This window comes from Toxorhynchites rutilus, chromosome 2 (genome assembly GCF_029784135.1).
Source record: "Toxorhynchites rutilus septentrionalis strain SRP chromosome 2, ASM2978413v1, whole genome shotgun sequence".
Taxonomy (NCBI): Eukaryota; Metazoa; Arthropoda; class Insecta; order Diptera; family Culicidae; genus Toxorhynchites; species Toxorhynchites rutilus.
The window spans coordinates 137,684,715-137,709,903 of NC_073745.1; the positions used below are offsets into that span (position 1 = coordinate 137,684,715).

A 25,189-nucleotide genomic window follows, 5' to 3' on the forward strand; every position below is an offset into this window, starting at 1 on the left:
CTTGTCAACATTCTTCTTAGAGGTAGCTTTACAATGAATCGTCCGTTTTGGTCTCGCTTATACGTGGACACGAAATGCGCCTTACGCGCCTATTCTTCAGCAGAAAATTTGGGAACATCTGACACTTTCTCAATTTGCCAGAATTGTTGCATCATGGTTTCAACTTCTTCAATTGAAGCTATATTGGAGTGTTGGAGGTTTACTGTTGGAGAGTACGGTTCGTGAATAACATCAGATACGATCCATCCAAGGTAGGTGTCGCGCAAATGAGGTAGGTGATCTTCTAGAAGAAGCTGACTTGGTTTAAAGATGTCAAAGAATATTTCTGCTCCTATTAGCATATCGATCTTTGCGGGTATGTGGAACTGGGGATCAGCTAGTATCAGACCAGTTGGGATATTCCAAGAGTCAATGTCCAGATTCGATGTAGGGATAGTTCCAGTGGCTTGCTTTGTGACTAAACAATCGAGGCCTGCACGAAAGCTAGATACACGGGATCGAAAACTAATGTTGACCTTCTCACGAGCTAAGGATCGCAGAGCATTGATGCCGGTGATTGGAACATTCGCACGTTTCTTCGGTACTCCAAGTCGATTGGCCATTTCCTCTGTCACAAAATTCACCTGAGAGCCGCTATCCAATAGTACTCAGCATGAATGAGGTCGGTTGTTCTGGTCGCGAGCATGCACCACCGCAGTAAGTAGTAGTACGGTTTTGGTTGGTTCCCCAACGTAACAGGAACATGGTGTGGAAATCGAAAAATCTTGCAAGACTGAGCTATTTTGTTTTGCAGTCGTTGGATTGTACATCTCAGGAATTCGCAATGGCTGCTCAATTTCTGCTTTGATGGGAATATAGACATTCGGTGTTATATTCGGCGGCGCATGATATACTTCTACTTCATGTAGCAAAGTATGATGTCGTCGCTGACACTTACGACATGTTTTATCAGAAGGACAGTCCTTGGAGCGATGTCCCTTCCGCAGGCAATTGAAGCACAAGCCAGTCGTTCGGATCATATTATTCTTCTGGACTGCAGTGAGGTTGTTCAGAGCTGTACACTGGAAGTTACGATGTGCACCGATTTCGTACACGTTTTCAGATGGGCTGTTGGAAGCCGCATGACATTTTTGCAATGGGTACTTTGGAGGTGATAAAAACTGCTTCGCCTTAGGTACATCTGGCACTTGACGCTGGAATGCAGTCTCGCAGCTTTCGAGTATTTGACATTGCGATTTCAGAAAATTTATGGTATGCTCATATTTTGGGAGCTCTCCTTTCCGTTGCGTCGATTCCCAAGTCTTTCGTGTGGACTTATCGAGGGCAATGTTAATCAAATATACAATGAAGTGTTCCGAAACACCGGTGATATCCTGATCCAAGAAGCGTAAACTCTCTACATGATGGCTGACTCCATTCAGGAGGGCACGTAATTCCTTGTGGGATTCAAGATGCATAGGCTTGAGTGACAGTAATCCGTGGAGATGAGACTCGACTATCACCCGTTTGTTTTCGAACCGCTCAGATAATACATTCCAAGCATGCTGATAGTTTCCTTCGCTCAATATTCTGGCACCCAAAACTCCGGCTGCGTCACCGACAAGGGCTTTATCGAGGTGATACAGCTTCAAAGCTTCTGAATCGCCAGAGCACGTCATTAGGTCTTGGAAGACCGCTTTAATTTTGGCCAGTTGGAGTAACTGCCATCAAACGTCGGGATCGGCGCCTTCAAGGCTGCTGTTGCACAATAATTTGCGGTGCTTGTTTGGCTTGGGGGACTGTGTTTTTCATTGTCAGAATTAACTCTTCTACAGTTGTGGAAACGTAATTGTGAAGTTCTTCAAATTCAGCATACACTTCCTATTGTTGATCAATTGCTTCATTCGGATTAAGTGGCATCGCTTTGCTATGGAACGTACTAAACTCAGCATAGGTCGCGGATAAATTTTTCGACATCACATTCAATTGTGCCAAACTGAGTTGCAGATTCGCATCACTTTATTTTGCACTTGGGCTCGTTGACGAAAAATTCCTGTCAATTCTTTGACGGTTGTTGTATCTAATTCGGCTTCCCAATCATGGAACCCGTGAAATGATTCGCTGTTTTCAGAAGAGCCACGCTGAGGATCTGTTGGAACTGGTTGCTGTTCATCTGGAGGGGTTTGTTTCCCCGGAGGCGGCGATCGATCAAGCGGCATTTTTCTTTATATGTTTCCGCGCACTATAACTTCGCGAATGTTTTCTACGTTTTGTCCGATTTACTCAACAAACGAGATCAACCCGCGCGAAAGCGTTTTAGAATGTACTCGAACAAACTTGTTACAACGCGTTTGCGCACACAACGACACGCACGCACGCAGGCTAGGCGCAAATTGAGAAGCGTATAGCGCTCGTAAGCGAACGCGAGACTACCAACACGACTCATACGTGCGACAAACGTAGCGTGGTGGAGCGCATATTGATTCGCAGTTTGGTGTAAATAACATGCCACTCGCATACAATGACTGATTAACACAGAGTTGCGCGATATATTTATTTACTAACACAATCACCCGACCAGTACAGCCATACAGTGTCAAACCCACGGCGCTATATGATTGTTCACCAACACAACAACCACAACCGGCATGACCAGCACGAGAAACTGTGGTTCAGCCACAGCGTCGCGCGAGTCGTGTCTCACGAGCGCTCCACCATCTCGCGCTATCTGGCCAATTTGCGCCGTTCTATCTGTTTTCATTAGCCACAAAAACAGGCGCTATATCGCGCCAAGTTACTCGCGCTATATGCGTCTCAATTTGCGCCTTGCCTTATACAAACAACCCACGCGACAATTCGAATGATCGTGCCTAAACACGTTTGTTCATGCAACAACGCGTAGTGTATCACAGCAAAACAAAACACAGGTATCTCGGGAATCTCGTATCAGGTTTCTGGTATACTGGTTCTCCAAATCCGGTTATTCTGGACCATATGTTCTATCCTGAATCGGACGCAGGATAGTTGGACCGGTGGACTGTAACTTCGGTTTCAATAGACCTTAGGTTGCATGTAGGTGTCCACACAGAATTACCACGGGTGGGGTTCTTATGTGGATCTACACACTTGGTCTAAATAGATTAACACTGTTCGGATAGGTTTATATATTTATTTCCTCGATGTTACCGGTACAATGGTTGGAATGAAACTGACTTCTTAGCTTTTTTTTTCACTTAAATTCTTTTTATTTCTCTATTTGGTTTACATTATAATATAATACTACCTTTCAAGTGATCAACCTAGGGTTCTACATCTTTAAATTGCATTGTCAAGTTCTGTAAAGATTTTCATCATACACATTATCCGTTTATTTCATATTCCTATTGTAAAATCATGCCCAAAACTTTTCTAGTTTTTTGTTACCTATTTTTATACCTAAATCTAGCTTATAAGATACCCTCCCCAAATTATTTACATTGTCTCAACTTAAACTACTTATCTAACTGGAAATAAATATATCTACCTTAATCCAAAGCCGTTACATTGAAAGGTAACGACTAGAAAGTCAGGTAGCATAATCATACAGATTTTGGATTATTCCGTGTATAACTTTCTTAGCTGACGATGCTGCCTTTTTATACCCGTCATTGGATGAACATAAATGTTACATGTTTTCTTCCTATTTTCCGTTGCGCTTCGGTGGCATACCGAACAGGCTTCGTCAATTCGTGGTTAGACAGTAATCCACACGTACTCCATGAATCACCATTGCATCCCGAAAAAATTACGGTTTGGTGCGGTTTATGGTCCGGCGGCGTCATTAGGCCGTACTTCTTTCGTGATGATCAAGACCGACACGTTACTGTGAATGGGAATCGCCACCGCTCAATGTTAACCGAATATTTCTGGCCCGAATTGGATGATATGGACTTGGACAATATGTGGTTTCAAGCCACACAGCGAATTTAACAATCAAGTCTATGGTCTATGCCAACAAGCCAGCGATGATTGTTGAACTTCGTACGAATATCGAACGTGAAATTGCAGCAGTATCGGCCGATTTATGTTTGCAACCCGTTGAAAATTGGGTTCAGAATCTGGACTTCTGCAAGCGTCAAATGTACTTTCACATGTTAGAGGTGAATGAACTGAAAAGTTTAAAACCTCTATAATTCATCACGTTCGTTCGTTTCACATGAATAAAGAATTCGATTGATATCCAAAACCCAATATAAGCATTTCAGTTTGGTAATACACCGAGTTTTTTATAAGCAGTAAACTATTTTTTAATGAAATGTGAAAAGTTCCCCTCGCTTGAATCAATCAAGCTTGATTACGGTTTAAAAATACATGGCGGGACAGTTATACCTAGAATAACAACATTGGACAATTGAACTTGGTGTTGTTTTTTGAAATACTGGGAACAAATAATAAGTTTTTTTTTGTTTTTTTTTCCGAAAGATTATGCATAAAAACATCGTTTTATGAAGAAAAGAATGATCTGCAACATCTTTGCAGAGTATAAATTAGTCATTCGCTAGCAAGGTCTACACGTTTTCTGTTAAACTTTTTTTTTATTTGTTTGAGAAATAGTTCGTTTTTCCGAACCAGAAATGAGTGCATTAGCCCTGCTGAAGGCGTGACATAATATTCTTGTACTTGAACCGATTCATTTATTATTGATCTACAAAAATACATGATGGGACAGTTATGTAAAGGCGGAATTCCATCTATTCAACTTGCTACATGCTACAAGTCAATGGTTCTTGCTTGTTAGTGTGTATCTTTTTTCGACATAATTGGTCTTGTCGAGCAATGTTGGCCTTATCCAATGCCCTGCGGATCGGTGCGACGTGTGTAGCACAATATGTTCGACAATATTGGAGCAACTACGTCATATATTGACAATTACCAAAACTCGCCACAATAATCGAACAAGAAAATATTTGATCGTAAAAACAATAACATCAGAACAGATATGTTGGAGCAGTAAGCGTTCGCATTCATTAAGTGGCTGAGGTGGAAAAAAAATAAGAAATTGCGCAAGTATCATATCCATTGTTGTTTAAAATTGACTTGTAGCATGTTGCAAGTCGAATAGATGGAATGCCGCCTTAAGAATATCACCATGGGACAATTGAGCTTGAAGTTGTTTTTTGAAAAACTGGGAACAAACAATGAGTTTTTTTGTGATTTTCTGGACTAGGCATAAACACATCGTTTTATGAAGAAAAGTGAAAATTTTCAAAAAGTGGGGCTGTTCTTAAGTTATGTTCTGCATTAAAGGGGGGGAGGATAAGGTGGGTCGAATAAGTATTATTAGTTTGATTCTTAGTACATAAGGAATACAAAAATACGTTATGGAGAGAAATAGAGAATATTAAAAAAAATTATAGAAGGTTGATTTCAAGACACGACCGCATTGTTGACGTAGAACTACGCTGTGGGTTAATTCAAGTCGCTTGTTCATAACTGCGGATATTATTTTATAATGCAACGAAAAATTGAAATAACCATTCCACCAGTTTGGTCGCTCTAAAATGTTTTTTTTCTATTGTAGAATCATTTGACGATAATTGTTTGATGATTCATTCTTGTACTCGCAGAACAATTCTTTGCTCGAAATAAGCGCAGCTGTCATCCTTAGTGGAGAAAGCTACTGGCAAGCGATACCAAATCGCATACAAAACTACAGAACGACATTTACTTTCTTGGTGACTAAATAAACGAAATAAACTCCATCTGTCAATCTCAACAACCTCGAAAAGAGTAGCACTGCTTCATTATGATCAAGATTAGCGCAAATGCAATACTAGTTGGAAGCAGCTTTGCGACTGACACGTGGGCTTAATAACTTAATATAAATTATTGAATAACTTGGTATTCCCCAAATAATTTTTTGGTGCACAACCTTAACATCTACTTCACCATAGCGTCAGTTCAATGCATTGATGACAGAAAACAAACAATGTTAACTGGTTGGAAAAAGGCTGAATATTTGCCTCAGCAGTGATTCATTACTAATACCCTAGCGTAAATATTTTCCTCCCGCTATCTTCCCTCCTTGTTTACATTTGTCATTACGACTGCGACTCCGTTTTGCGCTCTTCTCAACAGAAGGGCTTTCTGTTAATCTTGCCAGTCTAGATTAGCTTAGTTGTCATCCTTTGTGGAGAGATTTTTTCTACCGTCATCCACCATATTACTGACAAAATTCCAGAACATTTATTTTCTTTTTGGCTGACGATAGCCTAGCTTTATGATTCCCCACACAATTGTGTAACTCAGAACTCTAATGCAATGGCGTCAGTTTGATGCAATGATTGCAATGCCAGAGACAACAGCAAGTGAGTAATTTGATCGCGTCCACAGCTTAATCCGAAACAAGGAAGAACAAGCGATATTCATTGTTTTGAATACATAATGAGACTGAAAGTGTGCCTTCTTTCCCTGCTTGTTGAATTAGAGAAACCTTCAACTTCTTCAGTTCATTCGTCTCTAACCTTCAAAAAGGCTCTTGGAAAACTTTACTTTGTCCATCATATTACTCCTCCACCCTCATTGCCTTGAGAAAGGCATTCGATCCCTCACCGTCCAGCTCGCCTAGCAACGATGTTGTTCAGTCGGTGTCCTCACGAGGAATGAAAGTTTGCCACTTCGTTCTTCTTACATCTTACATCTTACGATTTCCCCTTCGTTGCTCGTCGATAAGTTGCTCGTTATTGACAGCTCTTTTCGGGAAAACACACAAATGGACAGAACAAATGTATGAGGAAATGGGAATGCTTCCAATTTTCATCAATTTAAACCATATACCGACTATGTGAATTTAATGTATAGCATATCAAACAAATCTTAGGAAATTTCCGATTCGTTTGGTATATAAATCGCCAAAATCCGTTCGCGGTAAAAATAGTTATTAACGTTAACTTTATTTCATAAAAACGTGACCTGTTTTCTGATTTGGCACCCTTAATGAAAGACGTAGTTCTACGTCAAAAAATGTTTGCGTTACGTAATACAGTAATCATTCGGTAACTGAGCCAGAAAGGAAGCTCAGTTATCGACATTCGCTGTTTAACTGGACCGGCATACAAAACGTCAAATTAAATCGGGGGGAACTACAATAAATTGTTTGATTTGCGTTGATCGTGAAATTAGATAAACAGAAGGTTTTCATTGTAAGTTTTCCATTGAATGCGACAACAGGTATGATATTTGGGGAAATTATTTTTCTACATAAAAACATACGAGGGCAGTCCGATAAGTACTTAGCCTACAAAAAAAAAACAAAAATTTGGGAAAAATGGCGATTTATTTCTCAACATAGTCTTCTTTTAGCTTGACCCAGCGATGCTGAAGCCACAATTCCATCGATTCCATCGATTTGAGCAAGACGAGTTATCTAAAAGATTTTTTTTTCTCAGCATTGAAATCAGTTTAGCAAAAAAAAAGAGCTGATTTTATTTACAGATATAAGTTCAAAAAAATTTCAATGTCAAAAGACAAGCCAATACTCAGTCTTGTCCACCACAGAGCCGACACGGTCTCGACAAGGCCCTTGCAGCCAAATGGTCCACCAAGACACAAGTCCAACCGCCAGCCTTGTTTTGGATTAACTAGAATACCCAATCCAGAGAAATAGACCGGCTCTTACAAAATTTTTAAATTTGTCTCTTTCATATCTGCACTACGCGCGCGACGCTCAAACTTTTGTAGACTACTTTTATTTATTTTTTCAACTACTACAATATAAAAACATCAAAATAAAAATATAAATAGTCCATCATCACCAAAATCATGACAGACATAACAGAGATTAATACAAAATAGAAAAAAAAATAATGTAAAAAACAGAAAGTGGGTTATATCTATGGTATAACCGCAGTGGTGACGTAGGACTATCGTTGATTCAGTGATCCTTTGTTTGAAGTTGAATCTGAATCCATTCTGAATGAATGAATAAATGAATATTTAGGGGACTTCGAAAACGAGAGCGTTACGTTGGAGGTACAAGGTTTTATGCATCCAATATTGGATACGAAAATATCCTACTGATGGGGAAGAATAATCTTCAAAAGCTATCCTGTTAATTGCGATTAATAGAAAAATCACAAAACTAAATGTATTTGGTCATAGTGTTCTACCAGGGACAGACATACAGCTGTAATTGCGTTGTACGTGTACAGCGTTGTACAGGTACCATCGTACCATGACAGACATACTTTGGTTGTACATTGTACCGTATGTCAAACTGACAATCAGATATTTTTCCAATTTTCACCACATATTTCAATGAAAAAGGTTTTTATTTAGTGTCTAAACTATCCAACACAACAAAAAAGTTTCCAATCTGAGTTATTAACTTAAAAGAAAGTCAATGAAAAGAACGTTTATCAAGTGATTTGATTCTGCTTGTTCATGCTACCCACCACTAACCGTCTATGGCGCTGCGCACAGTACAACTGTAGCCATGTACAGCGGTACAGGTACAGCGATTGTACCGAGTTGCTTGCATGGTTCTAGCGCTGTACATGGTGACAGACATACAATTTTCGAAGTACAACGCAAGTACAGCTGTATGTCTGTCATAAGTATTACATGGATAGAAAACATTCAAATAAACTCTTTCACATGAATGTATTTTTAAATTCCCAGAGGAACTGGCAGATTATTTTCAGTAACGATTAGATATTTCCACATTTTCCTCGATACTGGAAGCCCACCAGTGGTTTATACTAACTCGATAACCATCTGTTAATAGCACTTGATTGAAACATATTTGGTCACAGTGTTACATGGATAGAAAACATTAAAATAAACTCTTTCACATGAATGTATTTTTAAATTCCCAGAGAAACTGAAAGATTATTTTCAGTAACGATTAGATATTTGCACATTTTCCTCGATACTGGGAACCCACCAGTGGTTAATGCTATTTCGATAACCACCTGTTAATAGCACTTGATTGAAAAATATTTGGTCACAGTGTTACATGAATAGAAAACATCAAAATAAACTCTTTCACATGAATGTAATTTTAAATTCCCAGAGGAACTGACAGATTATTTTCCGGATCTTTCTCGATGCTGAATGGCATCCAAACGGAAAGAATTCCGTGCGTGTATGTGTGTGTGTAGCGGCTGCTTCGATGGTCAACTTCTCTTCTCCTGAAGGATCGGCTTCTCTGTGCTCCCTCACAGTTTCAAACAAACTGCTTGCGTTTCAGGGCAGATCTCGATCCTTCGCCGTCCAGCAACAATGTTGTCTTGTCGATGTCCTCACGTAAAATGAATGCGTCTCACCACCAGAATATCGCTTAAGCATGCTTTTTGTGCGTGATTGAATCGAAAGAAGGCGTGGTTTACGATGGCAATTTGGAAGGCAAACTAGAGGGGAATGAACTCTCTGAGCTCGGAACTTTCGGCGACTGAGCAATAATCGATTGCGGGCGCATACAATATTGGATATGGAAATATCCTACTGATGGGGAAGAATAATCTTCAGAAGCTATCCTCTTAATTGCGATTGATTGAAAAATCACAAAACAAAATGTATTTGGTCATAGTGTTACATGGATAGAAAACATTCAAATAAACTCTTTCACATGAATGTAATTTTAAATTCCCAGAGGAACTGGCAGATTATTTTCAGTAAAGATTAGATATTTCCACATTTTCCTCGATACTGGAAGCCCACCAGTGGTTAATGCTAACTCGATAACCATCTGTTAATAGCACTTGATTGAAACATATTTGGTCACAGTGTTACATGGATAGAAAACATTCAAATAAACCCTTTCACATGAATGTATTTTTAAATTCCCAGAGGAACTGGCAGATTATTTTCCGGATCTTTCTCGATGCTGAATGGCATCCAAACGGAAAGAATTCCGCGTGTGTATGTGTGTGTGTGTGTGTGTAGCGGCTGCTTCGAGATCTTCTCGGGGAACCGTTTGTGGCATCACTCTCCTCCTGATGGATTCCCTTCTGGCCTACGGTGTACAAACAGGCTCTTGGTGACACCGTTCATTCGCGCTTTCATGATAAACGAAGAGCTTCACCACAACAGCGACAACATGCTCCAATCACTGTTCAATTAGAACTGAGTGGATTTCCGAGCGGCGCTCGCTTATATACCGATTGGTGATTTCAATAGCCTGTTTTGAAAGCAATTTTAAGACTATTGAAACAAGTTTTTGGATCAGAAAGTAACAAGTATAGAACGCGTAGACATTTTATCTTTCGAATGAAGTGTTTATCATACCATTTCGTTCAGTTGTTTAGGAGCTATTAACGCTCAAAATCTCGGTCTCCGGCGTAACGCTTTCGTTTTCGAAACTTTGATTTTACACCCCGGTATAGAAATGAAAGACGTAGTCCTACGTCAAAAATTAAATCGTCTACACATTATAATCCGTTCAATAGGAACTTCGTCAGATACAATATTCAATGAAAAAAATAAAATAAAAAAGACTACATAAAACTTTTCACATAAATTATCCGTTCGTATTAAAACTTCGTCAGTTAAAATTTTCGTCATAAAGTAAAAAAAAACATTCAGCTGTTATGAAAACACAGCTTTCACGTGTGAAACAAAGGTTCTCTTAAACTCTGCTAATGTTGTTGCTCATTTAATATGTCTTGGCATCGAGTTGAAAACATTTATTCCTTTGAAATACAACGAATTTTGTGAAGCACGTGTCAAGAAATGGGGTGTTCTTAATTCATTCACGTTTTTAGTGTTATAAAGTCACTTCCTCTTTCAACTCGATCACACAAATATCGAGGTTGTAAACCGTTAATTACTTTAAAAATGAATACCATAGTTAAATAAACAATTCTTTGCTTCACGGATAACCATTGTAAAGCGTCCAGCATCAAAGATGAGGAAGTGAACCTATTACATTTTAGTATTAATCGCATTATTTATTCTGCAAACGCTGTAATCTCGATATTTGTGTTCCATTGGCTAGAAATAAAATGGAAGAACAAAAGCCCAAATGAGGAGAGATGATTGATTTGTATAGCTGTATTTTGCTGCAAATAGTTAAATCGTTTTTTAATCGGCATAAGATTCCATTCTTCTTAGCAATTTTCTTGATGACATTGTCAATATGAGTATTGAACTTAAGTTTGTCATCAATAATCACGCCAAGATATTGAATCTCCCGAACGCGGTCAATAGTCTCATAATCAATAACAATAGTGACGTTCTCATTTATTCGATTTAGCGAGATTATCATGTATTTTGTTTTACTTATGTTCAATTTCAATTGCTTATACTTCAACCGTCTACTTAGAAAACACAAATCTTCATTCAAGTGCAAAACGGCCTGATATACATATTTAGCTGCAATTAATAACACAGTGTCATCTGCAAAAAGATTAATATCGCAAAATCGTAAGATCCTCCGCATGTCATTGATATACATAATAAATAAAAGAGACCCTCATATACTGCCCTTTATTCCCTACAGGACTGGAAATGAAATCGCTAAAAGCAGTCCGGTGAGTTATGTCATACAAATAGCTTGCAAACAATTTATATGCAGTACTCGTAATTCCAATGCGCTTAATTGTGTTCAACAACAAGGGCCTAGAAATTGTCTCGAAAGCGCGTTTTAGATCCAAGAACAGCAATAATGGTTTCTTTATCTTCTAATTTTTCATTCCATTTTGCTAATACCAAGCCTCCTGGGCTGGTTCGCCTCTGTAGTGACGGCAGTAAATATTGCCGCAAGGTACAATAACTTACATAAAATGTACATAAAACATTAACGTGAAATGACTACATAGACTGGACCTTGTAATGACGACAAAAGAAACGCATTAAAACATTTTTAAAAAATTGAATAAAAAATACTTGCTGCTTGCTTGCTGGACCAGATGGTAAGGATGTCCAGCACCTCGGACCATGGCTCCAGGCCAGTGCAGAGGAAGCCGTACCATTGAAGATGTCGAGAAGTACTTATTTCCCTTCATCGTCAAGGGGAAGGAACAAGGATCTTCGTGGCTGACCCATTGTTCACGCGTTAGACTCTGAAGAATAGTTCGGAATCTTTTAAGTAGCAGAAAAGCGCTGCTACTTTCGCTGGTTCGTCGCTTAAGATATCTCGCACGCTCCCGTTGATTCCATAAAGATTTCGCAGATCGTCGTATTTTGGGCAACCACACAGGAAATGTTCGACAGTGTTGTGGATTTGGCAGTGATCGCAGAGTAGTCGGAAATGTCCTCCTTTGAAGCCGTGCGAAACCGAGCAATGACCGGTCCTCAGTCTAGACAGGATACGTTGTTCTCGCGTCCTTTTTACGTCCTCGAACCCTGCAATCGAACCCTTTACCTTTCTGAGGAACAGCCCTCTCTGCCAGCCACCTTTCAGACCAAAAGGAGCGGAAAGATTAGTGATCCACAACTTCGTGTCGTCAAGTGGCACCTCCGGAGTGAAAAACGGTCTGGTGTGACCAATACCGGCAAATCGATCGGCCGCTTCATTCCCTGCGATGCCGCTGTGTCCGGGAACCCACATGAGCACAATAGGTACCCACATTGTCGGGCAATAGGTACTTCCTGACGGCCTGTACCCATGGGTATTTGGACTTAGCCGCACCGATGACATCAATGGCACTTGCCGAATCGGAGACGACCAGCAGCGGCTTAGAGGACGGGATTGTGGTTGCCTCTAAAATGCCGGCCACCTCTGCCGAGAAGACCTGGCAGATGTCCGCCACTTTTTTGCGGAAATCAGTCTGTTATTACCGTCGCTTACTCCAAATCCAACTCCTGATGGTCCTTTTGAGCCGTCCGTATACCTGATTTCGTGGAGGCGGTATTTTTCTGCTATGATGGCCTTGAAATGTTCTGGCAGACCGGCTGAGCTCACCCCGGCTCGGAAGTTGTTCCTGATACCGTTCTCCACGAGAGTCGTTGGGAACCTCCAATCGTTCGCCCCAAACCAGTATTGTTTTGCCACCGGGGGAAGGTTGGAATGCACCACCCGCTGCAGGATCGTGTTGCTAAGGGCGGTCAGGTGGGTCTCCCCCCTACCGCTGGTTTTCGACAAAGAACTGGCAGTCCTAGATACGATGGCCAAGTCGATGATTAGGTCGAAAGAGGGTTCCCCAATTTCAACACAGACAGAGGCAGCTGGTGTTGATGGCAAGAGGCCGGAGACAGTCCGTAGTGCCTTATTATAAATCGGTGCCAGAGTTTTTGGGAGCTTGTCTCCGGCCAAACACGTCAGCTCGAGGCCATAGGTGAGGCGGCTGCTGATGATAGCTTTGGCCACCCGTAACCGGATCTTCCTGTTGTTGCTCCGGTGCGGTTTGGAAATGGTTTTCAAAAGGTTCAACCGGGTGGCACAGCTCTTCTTAACTTCCTCGAAATGGCGGAGGAAGCTAAGTTTGTGGTCGACCAGCACTCCAAGGATCTTTAATGTTTTTCGACGAGGAATGTATTCTTTGATGGATCCTGGAAGTGGGATCCTGATGTCTGTGGCTGCATATCACCATATGGCCGCTCTTCTGCGCTGAAAGTTTGAATCCTCTCTCGGCTGCCTACCGGCCGATGGCGTTGGTAGCTGCCTGTATCCTGATGCGTGAAATCCTGTGGGTAACACCCACTACTATCAGAAGAATGTCGTCCGCGTAGACGAACGCGAAGACACCCCTAGGCAGGACCTGGAACAGGTTATTCATGGCGACGAGAAAGAGGGTGACGGCTTGAGGTACTCCTGTCTCCTCGTGGAAAACTCGGGAGCTGGTGTTCCCAATTTTGACCTCAAAGGTTCGGCGTGTGGCGAAGTTCTTGATGAATTGAAGTAGTTTACCGTCAACACCCCTGTCTGCCAGAGTTTTCAGCAGTAACGGGATCCATGTTCTGTTGTACGCCTTTTCCAGGTCCAGTACTACCATCTCCATGTGCTGACGGTTCCTGTTGGCTTCGGCTATCACGAGGGTCGCGAAGTAGATGTTGGTGCCCATACCTGGCCGGAAGGCGAACTGCCGATAGTCCAATTTCCTGTTTTCGGACAGAAAGGTAACCAGGCGTCTGTTCGCCATTCTTTCCAGGATCTTGGATACACAGGAGGTTAGGGAAATTAGACGGTAGCCTATGACGTTGTTGCTGCTTTGGCCGACCTTAGGTATGGGTATTACTAGGCTGTGTCTCCAACCATCGGGATATTCGTGTGTACTCCACAGTTGAGAGGATTATCAGGACGACTCATAGGGACTATTAAGTTGCTGACCGAAGTGATTCCCGCTCCCTGTCGACGGATAAAATCGGGGTCATATTCGAAGATGGAGGACAGTCGCGCAAAATATTCTCCGAGCGTGTCCGAAGTATCTACCGGGTCGCTGAGGGTTTTACCGTCCACTTGAAGAATAGGGTTGTGCAGTCTCCTCTTTCCATTCAGCGCGTTAACTCTGCGCCAAAGATCCGCCGAGGACTGGTTCTCGTTGATGGACTCAAGAAAACGAAACGTTTAATACCGAGAGCTCCTGCTCCTCCAGGAGGTCGGCAATGATATTCCCCCTGACGTCTGGTGTTTGCATTCCCCAATTGCGGTGATGAGCGTTTTTTTTTTTATTAATTCGTTTATTTTTACAGGCTCAGTTATGTATTAAAGGAGCCGAATTCTTAAATATATTTTTAAAACTATATATATATATAAACAATTTTCTTACATCTATGGTTAGTAAGGTGGAAAACCGATTACTCGCGGTGTACTCGAGTTTGAAAGGGTGACATATTTTTAGGAGAAGGATGGGATATAAGGAAATTGTAACAATGTTGATGAGCACTCAATTCTTAAATCTATTCGTATATCTATAGTTTATTTACATTTCAACTTATTCTACTATTTATAGCAAGGGGACGAATTACCCGCAAAGGAAGGAAAGGAGGGTATAAGGATGTAGGGACAATCACACACGAAGATCTATAGCTTTAAGGAAAACATATATATGGGACATGTAATCAAGGTCTAACCGAGCCAACACATCTCTCACCGGCTCATTGGGCTGTCTTCCTCGGGCCCGAAGGGAGTTTTCTAAATTCGATCTGGCGACCAGATACACCTCGCACGACCAAACAACGTGCTCGATGTCGTGATAACCTTGGCCACAAACGCAGAGATTGCTGCTGGCAAGATTGAAACGGAAGAGTAGTGCATCTAACGAACAGTGATTGGACATGAGTCGGGAGAAGGTGCGAATAAAGTCCCGACTCAAATCCAGACTTTTGAACCACGGTTTGAGGCTAACCTTTGGGATAATCGAGTGAAACCACCGGCCCAATTCATCTTCATTCCACTTGCGTTGCCAGTTAGCGATGGTATTTTTGCGAACTAAAGAATAAAATTCATTGAAGGCGATTTGACGCTGATATATATCGCCTTCAATTGCACCTACCTTTGCCAATGAGTCAGCCCTCTCATTACCCGGAATTGAGCAATGTGAAGGGACCCAGACAAAGGTAATGACATAACAGCGTCTGGATAAAGCACTCAAAATTTCTCGTATTCTCTCAAGGAAGTACGGCGAGTGCTTTTCCGGCCTCACTGAACGGATAGCTTCGACAGAGCTAAGACTATCCGTTACAATGTAATAGTGTTCAACAGGTCGTGAGGCGACGCTGTCCAGCGCCCAGTATATCGCTGCCAATTCAGCAATATATACCGAGCAAGGATTCTGAAGACTGTGTGAGGTGCTAAAAAATACGTTGAACACTCCAAATCCTGTGGACTCATTCATAGAGGACCCATCAGTAAAGTATATATTATCACAATTGATACGCCCATACTTTGCATTGAAGATTGTAGGAACGAACCCCAATCTAAGATAATCTGGATTTTCATGGATTTTCTCCTTCATGAACAGATCGAAATGTACAGAGGAATTGATGTAGTCAGGAAAACAAACACGGTTGGGAATATACGAAGAAGGAACAACCTGCATAGAGGTGAATTCATGATATGAACTCATGAATCTAGAATGAAAATTTAGCTCGATCAATTGCTCAAAATTTCCGATCACCAATGGATTCATAACCTTACACCGGATGAGGAACCGAAGTGATAATAAATTGAAGCGATCTTTTAGTGGGAGTACGCCTGCCAAAACCTCGAGACTCATGGTATGCGTTGAGGGCATACATCCCAACGCGATACGGAGACAAAGATACTGAATTCGCTCGAGTTTAATGAGGTGTGTCTTGGCAGCTGATTGAAAACAGAAACTGCCATACTCCATCACTGAGAGAATAGTTGTTCGATACAACATAATAAGATCTTCGGGATGGGCTCCCCACCATGTGCCGGTAATTGTACGGAGAAAGTTTATTCTTTGTTGGCATTTTTTACTCAGATACCTAATATGGGCCCCCCAAGTACATTTGGAGTCGAACCAGACCCCAAGATACTTGAATGACATAGCATGAGTGATCGGTTTACCCAAAAGTTGAAGCTATGGTTTTGCTGGTCTATGCTTCCTAGAAAAAACCACCATCTCTGTTTTCTCCGTGGAGAATTCGATCCCTAGCAAAATGGCCCAGGTTGAAAATTGTTCAAAGTATCTTGTAAGGGTCCTTGCAGGTCGGATTCGTTTGATCCTACGACAGACACCACTCCATCATCTACAAGTTGTCTTAGGCTGCAATTTTGTGTAAGGCAATTGTCGATGTCGCTTACATAGAAGTTGTACAAAAGGGGGCTTAAACATGAGCCCTGGGGGAGGCCCATGTAAGAGAACCGACTTACTGCCGAATCTCCGTGAGAAAAGTTCAAATGTTTCTCACAAAGCAAGTTATATAACATATTATTCAATAGAGGCGGCAGACCCCGAGAATGTAATTTGTCTGACAAAACCTCTATTGAAACAGAATCAAAGGCCCCCTTTATGTCCAAGAATACTGAAGCCATTTGTTTTTTTTTCGGCGTAAGCCATTTGAATTTCTGAAGAAAGCAACGCAAGACAATCATTCGTCCCCTTGCCCCTGCGGAACCCATATTGTGTATCTGAGAGTAGGCCATTCGTTTCAACCCATCGATCAAGGCGAAACAAGATCATTTTCTCCAACAATTTCCGTATACATGACAGCATTGCTATTGGGCGGTACGAATTGAAGTCGGACGCGGGTTTTCCGGGTTTTTGAATAGCTATAACTCGTACTTGTCTCCAATCATCTGGAACAATATTATGCTCCAGAAACCGATTGAATAAGTTCAACAAGCGATGTTTCGCCACATCAGGGAGATTTTTCAGCAAGTTGAACTTAATTCTATCCGATCCCGGAGCAGAATTGTTACATGAAAGGAGAGCAAGAGAGAATTCTACCATCGAAAACTCGGAATCAAGATCGCACCTATCTTGTGGTATATCTCGAACAAATTTTTGCACAGGAGCGGAATCAGGACAAACCTTCCGTGCAAAATTCAAAATCCATCGATGTGAATATTCTTCGCTTTCATTCGTTGAAGAGCGATTTCTCATGTTTCGAGCCGCTTTCCATAATTTTTTCATTGACGTTTCTCGTGACAAACCTCCCACGAAATTTCGCCAATAAGCACGTTTTTTCCCTTTGATTAAGTTTTTAAATTGATCTTCAAGGGCTAAATACGTTTGAAAATTTTCAGGGGTTCCACGTTTCCGAAAAGCTTTAAATGCATTCGATTTATCCTGATAAAGCTTGGAACACTGGCTATCCCACCATAGATTGGGAGGCCTTCGGCGAATAGTGGAACCTGGGATGGGTTTCGTTTGAGCGCGAACCGCGCTGTCATAGATCAAACGAGAAAGGAAGTTATACTCCTCCAATGGAGGTAAACCATCTCTGGAATTGATGGCTAGAGCAATCGCGTCCGCATATTTTTTCCAGGTAATGTGTCTTGTGAGGTCATATGCCATGTTTATAGATTCAGAAGAATTCGACCCAATGGTGATGGAAATTTTGATTGGCAAGTGATCACTACCGTTGGGGTCCTGGATTACATTCCACTTGCAATCTAACGATAGTGAATTCGAGCAAAGCGAGAGGTCAAGAGCACTTGGTTTAGCAGGAGGTTTAGGCACACGTGTTGTTTCCCCAGTGTTCAAAACGGTCATATTGAAGTTGTTACAAAGGTCATATATCAACAATGAACGATTGTCGTCGTACTGTTCCCCCCAGGCAGTTCCGTGAGAGTTGAAGTCTCCCAAGATCAATCGTGGCTCAGGAAGGAGTGAGCACATGTCATCAAGTTGTTTGCGGCTAACCGCAGCTCTCGGAGGCCAATACAAGCTGACAATACAGAGGTCTTTGCCTCTGATGTTTGCATGACAAGCAACAGCTTCGATCCCTCCAATAGGTGGAAGGTCAATTCGAAAAAATGAGTGGCACTTATTGATCCCCAATAGTACCCCTCCGTATCTGTCATCACGGTCCAAGCGTATAATATTAAAATCGTGGAAAGAGATATCATCTCGCGAAGAAAGCCAAGTTTCGGACAGAGCAAAAACATCACAATTGAAGTTATGAATTAAAAATTTGAATGTATCCAATTTAGGGATAAGACTACGACAATTCCACTGAAAAACAGTGATATCTCCGACCTCTCTATCTAAATTAGACATCAAGAGAGATAATCATTGCAAGGAGGGGCCATGTTTGCATCAATTGCTGTAAAATTGTCTTTAATACTGGAAGCATTGAGATGACAAGGGTTCTGATGGAGTCGGAAACATTAAAACACTTGAAGATTTGATCCAAAAGGTCAGACAACTTTATAAATCCCGATTGGGAAGTTGAGCTGGACGGAAAAACAGGGACAGTTGGGGTTTTTGATGTCCCCTCGAGTGCTGGGTCGTTCGAAGGTGAACTATTCCCACGGAAGCCAGGAGGAACCTGATTTTGCTTGTCCGCTGCACTCGATTTTTTAGGCAAGCTAACTGGGGGTATCACCGGGGGGACTTGTTCTTGAACTTTGGGAGTGGTCACATTTTTGCGCCATGGATTCCCTTTGAAAATAAACGGTGTGTCCCCGCTAGCTGTGTCCGCTTCCATTTCATCAACTGGCAACGTGGAAAAGCTATTGTGTGTTGAGATTGGTTGTTGTTGTTGTTGGGCCAGTGGAGAAGCGCCCTTTAAAATTTCCGCAAAAGTGCGCTTCGAGCGTTCCTTTAAAGAGCGCTTCTGTTTCTCCCAGCGACTCTTGTAAGTTTCACAAGCTGAGAGCGCGTGTGGGGATCCTCCGCAATATGGACACTTATGCTCAGTCGCACTGCAGGATTTCCCCTCATGTTGCTCTCCGCAAGTGGCACAGCGCTCCTTGTTGGCACAATAATCTGAAGTGTGACCAACTGACTTGCATTTGTTGCAAGTCATGGGCTTTGGCACGAAGAGTCGCACAGGTAGTCTCAATTTGTCCACCATAACGTAGTCAGGGAGGGCGGCACCAGCAAAGGTGACTCGAAACGAGTCTGACGGCGTAAATTTAGTTTGGTCCCCATCATGGGAGAGTTTCCCGAGTTGGCGACAGTCCAAGATCTTTACTTCCATTGAAGGAAGCTTCTTGAACTTGCCTTTTCCTTCTTTTTTTATTTGTTCGCTCGTCAGACCCGTTTCAGTTATCACCCCCTCAATTTCTACGTTATGGGAGGGTATAAATGTTCTATATTCGAGAGTGAAGTGTTGGTCAGCAACAATCTCGTTTGCGTGTTTCCGTTCATTCACGACAACCCGCAATTTGTTCGGTCTAACCCTGCGAATTTCAGATACAGAAGTGTATCTGGCCAGATCTTTCATGATCTGAATCACGTTAAGGCTTTTTCCTTTTGGTTTTGGCCGGAGGAAAACAACCCACGGGCCAGTTGCAGGTGCATCTTCTGGATAAACTCTGACACGTGGAGCGGAAACAACAGAGGGAGAAGACGAGGACGAGGACGAGGACGAGGATTGGGTTGGATCGGAAACATCAGAAGGGGGAAGCGAAATCGATGATGGGAGAGGGGGAGTGGAAGTAACAGTCGGTTCAGAAGGGAGGCTTGCTATTTTCTTAGAGGGGGGCTTGGAAGGATGAGCAGATTCGTCCCCAGAAGAATTATCTTCTTTTTGAGGGACTCGTTTATGTTTTTTCCCAGATCTTAAATGGGATTCATTATCGGAGATCTCCATCGGAGGGTTCGTTGGGGAGTTGGAACTCCCGGCCATAGCTTGCGTGAAATCTCCTCGACTACGTATCCATGCATCGTAGATATCGGCATTGCACTGTGCTTCGACTGGCATGGGCGAAGCAGGTCTGGCATGGGCTTCCAGTGGAATTGTTGTAACGACCGACTTAGCCCTGACGGCGAGGCGAGCGGATCTTCGGCGGATTGAGACGTCAACTGTGGATGGTGCTGGGTCAGCAGCTTGAAGGACCGCAGTGGCTCCGATGGGCGGTGTTGTCTAACGAGACAGCGGTACGCGGCAACTGGGAGTAGAAGTCTCAACCAGCGTTCGCTCACTTGACCCGACGGCGGGAAAAAACGGTTCGGCGTCACTGCAATCCTCTGTGCTATTTTGTGGCTTGGTGGTGAATACTTCGGTGATGACAATACAGGGTAGCGGGAGTCGAAAAATGTCGGTAGAAGGAACTCCAGTGAGATCGATCGGGGAACGAGTGTTTCCACTCTTGTGCGTCCCGAGATCTGATGTAGTTCCCACGCAGTCCTTCGGGGAACAGACGTTACCGTCCTTGTGCGTCCCGATTTCTGTCACTGGTCCCACGTGGTCCTTTGGGGAACAGGTGCTGCCATCCTTGTGCGTCTCGAGTTCAGGTACAATTCCTACATAGTTCGTCGGGGAACAGGTGTTGCCACCCTTGTGCGTCCCGAAAGCTGGATCGTTGAATGCTGCATCTCCCTGGTGCCGGGGGTAGTCCGCTAGTACCGGTGGGGGTATAGCGTCCGCACTGACGGGGCCTCGACTACCAGGGAATATCACTGGGTTCCGTTCTTCATCGACGTTGGTTTGTTTCTTCGTCCGCAGGCTGCAGAAGTTGTCCAGCAGTTCCGGTGGGGGTGTAACGTCCGCACTGCTGGGGCCCTGCATACCTGGGGCGCTACTGCTTCGGTCAGCGACAGTTCGCGGCGAGGGATGCCGGAGGTTGTCCGTCGATTCCGGTGGGGCTGTAGCGTCCGCATCTACGGTGCCCCGGCTATCCCTACCGGAGAGCTGATTGGTGGAGTGGTGGCTGGCGACAGGTGAGGTTGGATTTGGACGAGACACTATTTGGGCTGACGATCCTTTCCATTGATCGGCAGCGGGTATGGAGAGTCTGATCGCTGATTGGGTCGAGGGGTATCTAGAGGCAATGCGGTTTGCTTGCCTACTGTCAGCGATCTCTGATGGATGATGGAGATTCGGGTTTTCTTTTATTCGAGGCCGTTGCATTTGTAGTGGTTCGATTTTCGGGCTGGACGGTATGTGGTACTGGTGTAGACGGAGAGGATGTTTTCGCAAATGTGTCGTATAGTTCGTTGGATTCTATGTCGGAGTCGGAGGAAATGACCAAGCTGGAATTTTGTGGTGATAAATTGGTTTTTTCCTTCGGTGTTTTTGGAGATAATGTGAATTTGACCGGTCGGGAGGATGTAGGAGTATTTATCAAGGAGGAGTGGCTGGAATGAGTGACTTGTGTTACCTCGGATGTTTCAACACTTTTTGTTTGTGGCAATGATGACCTGGCTTTAGATATTTCTTTCTGTTGAAGATTTATGATTTTATCCTTCTGGGCTAGTCGTTGCTCCATGGCCGCTAGTGTGTTGGCCATCTGGTCGATTTTATCCACCAGAGACTTGATCATTTGCGTGTTATTCAACGCCTCGACGCGTTGTAACTTCATAGACGCGGCCATGTTCGCGATGGTAAGGTCTTTTTCGCCTATTTTTTTTACCAGGTCATTTAGCCTTCGGTCCGGGGCTGCCTCCTTGTTTGGTGTGTGGTCAGGAGCTCGGTCATCTCTGACAGCTTGGGCATAGCTTACTGACCGACCATTTCCTGCCTCAAAGATCAATCTTGCCATTTTATAGTCGACGTCCCGGTCTACTTTAATCTTTTGGATTGTATTCTCCTTTCGGTATTCTGGACAGGAACGGGAGGCAAGGTTTTTTTTCCAAAATATATATTTTATTAAGGCACATGTGGCGTTAGCCTGACGGGGCCGGGAGTCCAATATTTTGACAATTTTTGTCTTACAACTATGTTAGTAATATGTAACCGATTACTCGCGGTTGGCTCGAGGTTAGTATTACAAGTGTTCTCATAATTGATATGTTGCAGTCTTCGATGCTCTGTACGTGTGCCCGACACGGGATACTTCCTATTGGGATGCAGCTGACCATTAATCAGCAGCGCCCCCCTAGTCTGTACCCCATATTAGCGTGGTGCGTCTTTCTCGACTCGAGGAATCCAGGATAGAATGGTCACTAGCCGGCGCAATCATCAGCTCGTGTAGAGTTGTCATGAGCGGTACAACCTTTGGCTCTTGTTGAATGATCAGTGGACTGCACAACCTTCGGCCCGTGCATCTGTAAAGAGTGTGTGTATGTATTGCCGCGACTAAGTAAAAGTTTATCGTTTGGATAGGAGGGATATGAAACGGGGGCACAACGAAGGAAACATCATTAAACGTTGACATCGGCGTTTCTGAGGAACAGGTATAGATGAAGCAGAAGATCAGGATCCCGGCTACCTAAGATATCCCGGACGGGGAAATCCGATTGTCTGCCTTGTGCTCTCAGTGCTCTAGAGAGCTGAGAGCGAGCAGCATGGAACCGGATACACGACCAGACAACATGCTCGATGTCGTGGTAGCCATCGCCACAATCACAAAGATTGTTTGCTGCGAGCCCAATGCGATAGAGATGCGCGTTTAGGTTGTAGTGATTGGACATAAGCCGAGATATCACGCGAATGAAATCACGACCTACATTCAATCCCTTGAACCATGCACTCGTCGAGACCTTACGGATAATCGTGTGTAACCAACGACCGAACTCATCACCACTCCACATGCGCTGCCAACTTACGAGCGTATACTGACGAGGAATGTGGAAAAATTCATTATAAGCAATTTGCCTTTCAAAAAGTGTGCCTTCTAAAGCGCCCACCTTAGCTAGCGAGTCCGCTTTCTCATTCCCCGGAATCGAGCAATGAGAGGGAACCCATGCTAAGGTAATCTTGAATAATTTTTCGACCAAAACACTCAATAGTTGTCTTATTCTTGTTAGGAAATAAGATGAGCGTTCATCAACTTTCATTGAGCGGATTGCCTCTATTGAGCTGAGACTGTCTGAAAAAATAAAATAGTGGTCGATGGGCAATGTTTCAATGATCCCTAATGCGTAATATATCGCACCCAGTTCAGCGACATACACGGAACAAGGATCTTTGAGTTTGAAAGAGGCACTGGAATTTTCATTGAAGATGCCGAAGCCAGTGGACCCGTTTATGAATGAACCGTCAGTAAAGAACATTTTATCAGATCCAACTTTCCCATATTCTGCCGAAAATATCGGCGGAATAGAATCGGAGCGTAAGTGATCTGAGATTCCATGGATTTTTTGTCGCATGGACAGATCAAAAATCACAGAGGAATTGCAGAAGTATGGGAAGCAAACTTGGTTGGAGATGCCTGGTGAAGGGTGCACGTCGTGGGTAAGGTACTCATGGTATAAAGACATAAAACTTGACTGAGGAGTCAGTTGGAGTAGATTTTCGAAGTTATCAATCACCAATGGATTCATGATCTTGCAACGGATGAGAAATCTGTAGGATAATTCTGTGAACCGAAGAGTAAGCGGGGGTACTCCTGCCAAAACATCGAGACTCATCGTATGTGTCGAATGCAAACACCCCATGGCTATACGCAAGCAACGATATTGTATTCTCTCCAGCTTGAGAATATGAATCCTGGCAGCTGATCGGAAGCAAAAACTGCCATATTCTAACACTGATAATATCGTTGTTTTGTACAACTGAATGAGGTCTCCTGGATGGGCACCCCACCATGTTCCGGTTATTGTTTGGAGAAAATTTATTCTTTGCTGGCATTTCTGTTTCAAATACGCAATGTTTCTCCCCCAGGTACACTTAGAATCAAAATATACACCCAGGTATTTGTTGGATCCCATAGAGTGTTGGATCGTTTTGCCGGATAGGTGAAGCTGGAATTGGGCGGGTTCGTGCTTCCTAGAAAAAACGACCATTTCAGTTTTCTCCGTAGAGAATTCGATACCCAGCTTGAGGGCCCACGTGAACAGATTGTTCAGGGTATCTTGCAACGACTTTTGCAGAACGACGGGATTAGTACCCGTGATGGAAATAACTCCATCGTCTGCAAGTTGTCTCAGCGTGCAGTCTCTAGTTAGACAATCATCCATATCATTGACGTGAAAACTGTACAAGAGGGGGCTTAGGCAGGAGCCTTGTGGTAGGCCCATAAAACTGTAACGAGAAGATTTCGAGCTGCCATGAGAGAAAATCATGTGCTTTTCTGACAGTAAATTGTACAGAATTGTTGAGAATTGGTGAAAGTCCACGATTATGAAGCTTCTCTGAGAGAATTTCCATGGAAACTGAATCAAATGCCCCTTTGATATCGAGAAAAACGGAAGCCATTTGTTCTTTGCGAGCAAATGCGATTTGAATTTCAGAAGATAGCAGCGCGAGACAATCATTTGTCCCTTTACCTCGGCGGAAGCCAAACTGCGTATTTGACAGCAAATTGTTCGTTTCGACCCACTTGTCCAAACGAAGTAGAATCATTTTCTCTAACAATTTACGAATACAGGATAACATTGAAATCGGCCTATACGAGTTGTGATCGCTAGCCGGCTTGTTGTGTTTCCGTATGGCTATCACTCTCACTTGTCTCCAGTCATGCGGGACAAAATTCAGCTCCAGAAACTTGTTAAACAAGTTCAGCAAACGCTGTTTTGCCAAGTCGGGAAGATTCTTCAACAAGTTGAATTTAATCTTGTCCGACCCCGGAGCTGAATTGTTACATGAGAGAAGGGCAATTGAGAATTCCACCATCGAAAAATTCTCATAATTGCTTTGAAGTAGAATGTCGCGTACGACGTTTTGTGCAGGAACGGTGTCGGGGCAAACCTTCCTTGCAAAGTTAAAAATCCAACGGTCAGAGTATTCCTCACTTTCGTTTGTATGGTTCCAGCCACGCATTTTCCTA

At 43.0% G+C, this 25,189-nt stretch overlaps 1 protein-coding gene across 1 annotated transcript; it reads right to left on the minus strand.

Moving 5' to 3' along the window:
• Positions 1–89: 89 nt before the first annotated feature.
• On the minus strand, positions 90–602 carry LOC129766163 (uncharacterized). The gene has a single exon (XM_055766632.1). The coding sequence runs from the start codon at positions 600–602 to the stop codon at positions 90–92; it is 513 nt and encodes a 170-aa protein (XP_055622607.1).
• Positions 603–25,189: the final 24,587 nt, after the last annotated feature.